General features: G+C 34.1%; 2 protein-coding genes across 2 annotated transcripts; one reads left to right on the top strand and one right to left on the bottom strand.

Moving 5' to 3' along the window:
- Positions 1 to 361: 361 nt before the first annotated feature.
- Positions 362 to 2134, bottom strand: LOC138934814 (hatching enzyme 1.2). The gene is made up of 4 exons (XM_070298909.1): positions 1683 to 2134; positions 1133 to 1438; positions 778 to 914; positions 362 to 578 (listed from the first exon to the last, which is right to left on the bottom strand). Exons 1-4 carry the CDS (start codon positions 2044 to 2046, stop codon positions 402 to 404), a joined length of 984 nt encoding a protein of 327 aa, XP_070155010.1. The 5' UTR covers positions 2047 to 2134; the 3' UTR covers positions 362 to 401.
- A 2081-nt stretch (positions 2135 to 4215) lies between these two features.
- On the top strand, positions 4216 to 6436 carry LOC138934726 (leucine-rich repeat-containing protein 47). Its single transcript, XM_070298748.1, has 4 exons — positions 4216 to 5020; positions 5163 to 5624; positions 5710 to 6037; positions 6178 to 6436. The coding sequence occupies exons 1-4, from the start codon at positions 4408 to 4410 to the stop codon at positions 6389 to 6391; spliced, it is 1617 nt and encodes a 538-aa protein (XP_070154849.1). The 5' UTR covers positions 4216 to 4407; the 3' UTR covers positions 6392 to 6436.
- The last annotated feature ends 417 nt before the right edge of the window (positions 6437 to 6853 follow it).

Raw genomic sequence — 6853 nt, 5'->3', positions numbered from 1 at the left:
TGTATTGAAACTTTGATCGATAATTGATCAAAGAAAGTCGATAACGAAAATGGGATTGGAAAACTTTACATGAAAATATATATTACAGGTAATTCATTTATGTGATCATATATATATATATTATATAATATGTAACTCTTAAAGAGAATGTGTGGATACATTCGTAATATTATAATTTATGCCTTATGCCTGACTACGTTAACAAATAATAATACTGATTGCACGCACGCATACATTTATCGATATCTCCCTTTTTACGAAATCGCGTATTTTATACGTAAGACTAGATGCATTTTTTTTTCCTTTTTCTTTTTATGCAAATGACTATTGATAATTAGAAATTTCTTGCTAATGACTGCAACGTTTTTAGCCGTCTCTCTATATATTATATTAAAGACGCGCTAATAATCTTCGACAAAAGTATTATAAAAGCCATCGCTTTTACTACCGCATTTGTACATTCTCCGGATCTTCAGAATGTCCTTCTTACTGAAACCTTCCCTTTGACCGAGTTTCTCTCTGGTATTACTCTGGAAGATTCCGCCAATAAGATCCAAAATGCCACCGTTTGGTAGATTCTATGGACATGCAAAAACACATACATGCATAGACATACACATGTACAATCAATGCAATTCGCGTGAATTCGTAAAATGTGTGCGTTTTTTTTTTTTTTTTTTTTTTTAATCGATCGATAATAACGTGTCTGAAGAGCGAGACAAAGAGACGAGAATACTTATTATAACAATGATATATTATATGTAGATTCGTGCTTACTTTGGGTACGATGGTTTTTAATTGATTATTCTTGGAAAAGGCTGTTGACGAGTAATGCATCACGCTGCTATAATCGTAACCGACACCGAAAGCGTTAGTAACCTTCGCCGGGGCCTTATTGAAATTATGCGTGTGACCTAGATACATAATGCACATGATAAAGATATAAGGTACATGATAACTTTAAAGTCAATTGTAGCATCGATGTATGAAATAGGCTTCGATAAAATTTTTATTTAAAAAAAATTGATTCGTATTTTTTTTTTTTTTTTTTTTATGGAAGAAACTGATTTAAAAAATTATAATATTTTTCAGATAACTTCGTTGCGTCTAAATAAAACACGAAAGCTTATACCTGGCGAAATATTTTGCCACAGAATGTCCACGTAGTCATCTCGCTCATATCTGCTGTGTTCGTGCAAAAAGCCGACAGCGTGCATTAATTCATGTATCACGGTGCCCTTTTGCGTCAGACAACCAGGAACCTGAAGATTCACGTCCTGGCGACCACCAATCCTGCCCACGCTGCTCCAGCATCCGCTGTTGCCGGCCGTAATTCTGACGTAATCGCTTTCCTCGCCCGTGTACGGCTTGAATCTGATACATGTGTACTTGTGATAATCGTCCATCGCGTCGTATATGATTTTTTGCTGCTGTGCATCTGTGCGACGTAAGTTTCATGGAGAAAAAAAAAACAAAAAAAAAACAAGGAAAATGAAAGAATTACTTGTGGGTAGTAAAAAAGATATTCAGACGCGAATGTCAAAATATCAAATTTTTGATCTTTAGTTAATAAATCATTATTATTTTAATATCACGTAAATCTTTCTCTTTATAATATAAAATATACTGAGTTTTATATCATGGAATGTTAAAAGGATCGATAACTCTCTTCTTTCACTCACTGAAATAAGGACTGATGACAAAGGGAATAATGCTATTGGGCCATCGAGCGGAGACCGCAGCGAGGCCGCTTCTTCCGGTGATCGGCGGAAATAGAATGTCTCCTTCCACGTACTCGCCCAACTCCTCGGGATTCACGTCCATATCCTTATGCCACTGTGCCACCCTCAGTCCGGTCTCGTTGTTAGGAAACCCGTAAAGGGACCTGCCGAAATTTCGGAGATGAGCGATCAATCCGTCAGGATCATCCACGACGTTGTCGAAGACGTCCCGACGACGAAATGTCAATGGCCACGCGTCAACGTCGATCGACATGGTCAAGAGGATGAGCGTCCACACGAGGGTGGCTGACAGTCGACTCGACATGATCGATTAAATCAGGTAACCGATTCACTTGCAATCGTATAACGACAGGTGCGAATGCAGCGATACAATCCACTCGGATATCGTATCCCGGCCGTTTTTATACGCGCGCCGAAGAAATTCGTGCCCCACCCTCGTAGATGAAATCGCCGTAGGAAGCGGCTCCGGAAGTGATCGGGGCCATCCGTTGATAACCGTGGACTTTGGGTGATGGCGAGTTCCGATTTGCGCCCGGTATCTCTCTGATACCGCCTCGAAGGTGCGACATCAAGAATCATCGAGGTCGTTGTAACACGTAAGTCATTAATCCTTTTGACACGACAATTATTCTAGGAGAGAAGGTCCAAGTCTTTTTCGTACAATTTCAATGCCATATTAATTATTGTCGATATCGTAATTTACGAGATACGGGATTAGCCCTTTGTTCCGCTAAAAAGAAGGTAATTATATGAATGAAAAAAAAAAAAATAATAATAATAATAATTTTTAGAAATATTTAATTTGTAATCGATCTAAAAAAATTCAAAAGATAAATTTTTTAATTACGGACAAGACTAAAATGTGTGTGTCTCGGTGACTCAGGAAGACGAAACGCATTCGCATTTTTATTTCAAGCAATAAAAGATTATAATAGAGTAAACGACAGAAAGAGACAATGGATTATCGTTCATTTCCCTTCTCCCGGAGGAAGAATTTATTTAGATAATCGACATTGCCATCCGAAGCGTCAAGTACGTCTACGTAATCAGAGAGTGGCACTTATATTAGCACATTCCTTTCATAAAGCCAGGATTAATATCTCGCGCGTATCATTCACATGCAAATTTCAACCGAACAAACATTTGTCATCGAAGAACCTCGGCAGTATAATCTCCTACGGAAATATAATCTCCAAGGTCGTCGATTTCAATACCATTCGTATATATCGTAATGTCGCTAGTTTGCGCTGGATAAGATCATGATGCGAGATATCGCGAAAACTTTGTCAAGTTTTTACGTACGGCTTTTTGCGTGCTCGAAATAACGGACACAGAGTATCAAGAAAATATATTACTTAATTCTAAGGTATATCATAAGAATCTGTGCGCAGCAAAAAAATGAGCGAGTTGAGGAGAAAATTATATATATGGATAAGCATTTATACACAGTTTATAATTTTGCAACACCCGGACCGTTTACATTTCTTTTTTACCATTAGCGACTATTTGTCTGTCATTAACCAACGAATGTTCTATAGCATTTAATTACATGCAGATATGTAAGAGGGAGATTAAAGGAATGGTGCTCTACAAGAATTCTACTTTTCGCTATCTAAAACCAGTTTGAAATATATATCTAACAGGATGTAGTTAGACAAAATGTCAAGAAGTCGTTCTCCCTTTTCTATTACGAGCGGTACGATAATTTTCGGTCGAAATAAATTAATTAATTAGCGTGTCGTTTACATACAGGTCGTTTCGTTCCTTCTGGCATTTTACATTTACATGTCAGTGTTCTGGTAAAAAAAAAAAAAAAAAAAAAAAAAAAGTAAAGAAAACAACAAAATTATTATTATTAATTATTTAAATAGATCGAATAATTTTCTAATAAGGTTTTTCGCATTTTATTTATTGAAAACTCAAATTCCATTTGACAGAAATTTAAACCCCATTTAATAGAAATTCAAATTTACTTATTGCCAAGTGGCTCGAATTCTGCTTAGCCGAGACACGAACCATATTTAGCCGAGACTCGAATCCTGCTTATCGTTAGCCGAGATCCGAATATTATTTAGCCGAGATTCAAACCACGCTTAGCCGATACTCGAACCTTGCTTAGCGAAGACTCGAACCAATTTAACCGCGAGACTTTTCAAACTTCAATTTTGAAATGGACAGAACCTTGACATTTAAACATTTTGTTTAAAAAAGAAGATAAAAAAGATTATTTTTCTCAAAATTATCTTACGTATTATTGCATATCGAGTTGCATATTTTGTGCGCATACCGATTTACTTTTTTGTCTGTTCTTACGTGAAACATATATTTTTTAAAATTTTAAATAAAATTCACTTTTTGATCGAACTCCGATTAATTTAAACGGATTTTCTTTTTCTCTCTATCTCTCGTCAAAATCTTTGAAAAGATGTTTTAATTTGAAAAGGAACCGTTTGTTTTGCTGTTTATTATTGCTTTTTTTTTTTTAAAGACTTATCCTAATTTTTTTTATTCTTCAGCTTATACGTTTATTCTAATCCTACATACATACATTAAGTGACCCGTACGTATATAACCTAAAAGGGCAAAGGGCTTTGTCGAGGTATATTTTGTATCGCACAGCCTGAGCTGTCAAATTCGCGAGTAAAATTAATTAGTGTCTCCAATAATGACAACAAATCCAATAATAATCGAGAAGTCGACATTAATAGCCCAAAGAATAAAACAGGTAGCTCTGGAAAACAATCATCATTTGATATTAACTGGCTCGGGGGTGTCCGCAACGTTAAAAAAATCAGGACTAGACAAGAACCTGTTTAATCTTCGTCATTTGAATTTTCTGAGCATAACGCAAACATGTCTTCAGAGTGTGCCGGAAGAAATTGGGGAATTGACGAATCTTACGACCTTAATATTGCATTCGAACGAGATCGCCGAGTTACCGAGCTCAATTGGCAGATTAATTAATCTGAAGATGTTTGATTGCTCAAAAAACAAATTGACCTCTTATCCACAAGAATTAGGCAACTTGCTTCAATTGAAGAAAATGAATTTTGCCTCGAATCTTTTGGAATCTATACCATCGTTGCGTAGAAACGTCGCATTGAGCATGTTAAATGTGGGGAACAATAAATTGAAGATCTTTCCCGACGTCTGCTATGCGGAACTCGTATGTTTGTCGGAACTTTACGTCAATAATAATAAGATAGAGAAAGTTCCGATTACTATAAGTCAACTTCCAGCATTAAAGATCTTAAATCTTGAGTGCAATTTACTTCTAGGTAATATATTGTTGAATATTTTGATTGTATCTTTTGTATGTTTTTTTATTATTAAGTTTGAAAATGATTCGCATACAAATATTCTTGGAAATTATATAAATGTAAGAAAATAAGTATAATATGTAATTATATTACAATACAGATCTACCAGTTGAATTGGCAAATTGTGATAAATTAGAGAAGCTGAATGTACAACTGAATGAAATGTCTGATGACAACCTAAAACGCTTATGTGAATGTGTTAGCAACGTGAAAAAAATATTTGATTATTTGAAATTAAACGTTACAGAAAATAAATCACGAATTGTTCATCAGTATATAAACTTAAAAAAAGATAATCTCTTTCCTCGTTTTGATCGAATGCATTTAAGAAGACATCAATTACTAATTGAAGGAATAATACATGATAAAGCAGTAATAAAAGTCACAGAACATGTGGATAGTGTCAGACCTTTCATAGCTGCATGTATTGTAAAACAAATAAATTTCACAGAGATAAGTTTCAAAAAGTTTCTTCAATTGCAAACAAAATTACATAATGGAATATGTGAAAATAAAAATGCAGCTACAATAGCAACTCATGATATGCAATTCATAGCATCTGGTAAAGAGAGTATCAACAAATATTTAATAGAAAATTAATTTTTTTTATATTAATATTTTGCTAACATATATTTTTTGTGTTTTAGGTAATCTGACATATACAGCAAAGCCACCTGTAGAATTAAAAGTTCAACCTTTTATGCGCAACAAGATATACACAGGAGATACTCTGTTTAAACAATTGCAAGCAGAAGCTGAAAATGTATGCAAAATAACAAAACAAGATGTATATCCTGAAAGATATAAATATTTAAATTTGCTAGAAGGTAAATCTCTATTTCCGTGTCTGTTGGATCATTCGGGACAAATTATATCATTTCCACCTATCATCAACAGTGATATAACTAAAGTCTCTCTTTCCACTCAAAAAATGCTTGTGGAGGTAACAAGTGCTACATCATATACAATTTGCAGGTGAAATAAAACATAGATTATCTATAATTTAAGATTCTATATATATAAAATTTATGTAAAGATATATTTGAATTTTTAAGATGTAAGAGAAGAGATCAATTCTATGATAATCTGCTATTTTTTTTTTTTAACTCTTCTAGGAATGTATTGGATCAATTCTTGAAGGAATTGTTAATCTCATGTATCATCAATCCAAAATTGAGTGAAACTTATGGTTATAACTTTATAACTGTTGAACAAGTTAAAATAGAAGATACCGATGGAAATCAAAAACTGATATATCCTTCAAGAGCAGATTTCGATGAAAATCTCGATAAAAATATTGTTGTAGAACGAGAAGGGAAAATTCCATAACTGTAATTTCGCTAATATTTTGATTTACATATAGTTTCGCATTTGATTTGAAACTGAATTAAAAACAAAAAAGTAAAAAAAAAAGGATACAGCCTTAATATGTATTTATCTAATCAGTCATTCAAAGATCCTCTCGTGTGTTTCGATATTATAAGAATTTTTCTACCATAGATTTATATAAAAAATTTTCCTACGATATTGTTTTATGTATTAATTATCGGATATTCTTTAAATCTACGAGAGAAGTATCGAAATAATTATGCGAAGGCATCTACTTTCTATCCATTTTATCACACATTGATTATTCGGTTACATAAAGGATGTGGTTTTTATCCGCAAGTTCAAATATCGCAGGAAAACCGCCGACGCGGCTGTTGACAGCGACGGTGGCGCCCCGGTGTTTGCTGCGAATCGCCGTCTCAGTGCGTGCCGGTGCTGAAAATTCTCATCTGTTTTTATAAA

This window comes from Polyergus mexicanus, unplaced genomic scaffold (genome assembly GCF_030449975.1).
Source record: "Polyergus mexicanus isolate NDT 795.1 unplaced genomic scaffold, iyPolMexi1.0 SCAF_7, whole genome shotgun sequence".
NCBI lineage: Eukaryota > Metazoa > Arthropoda > Insecta > Hymenoptera > Formicidae > Polyergus > Polyergus mexicanus.
This window is presented reverse-complemented; position numbering and strand designations above follow the sequence as displayed.

Coding starts and splice junctions, on each gene's coding strand:
- LOC138934814 (XM_070298909.1), bottom strand. CDS start 2,046: ATGTCGAGTCGACTGTCAGCCACCCTCGTGTGGACGCTCATCCTCTTG. Junction 915..1,132: donor GTGGCAAAATATTTCGCCAG/GTATAAGCTTTC, acceptor TTATGTATCTAG/GTCACACGCATAATTTCAAT. Junction 579..777: donor TAAAAACCATCGTACCCAAA/GTAAGCACGAAT, acceptor GCATGTCCATAG/AATCTACCAAACGGTGGCAT.
- LOC138934726 (XM_070298748.1), top strand. CDS start 4,408: ATGACAACAAATCCAATAATAATCGAGAAGTCGACATTAATAGCCCAA. Junction 5,021..5,162: donor TGAGTGCAATTTACTTCTAG/GTAATATATTGT, acceptor ATTACAATACAG/ATCTACCAGTTGAATTGGCA. Junction 6,038..6,177: donor ACATCATATACAATTTGCAG/GTGAAATAAAAC, acceptor TAACTCTTCTAG/GAATGTATTGGATCAATTCT.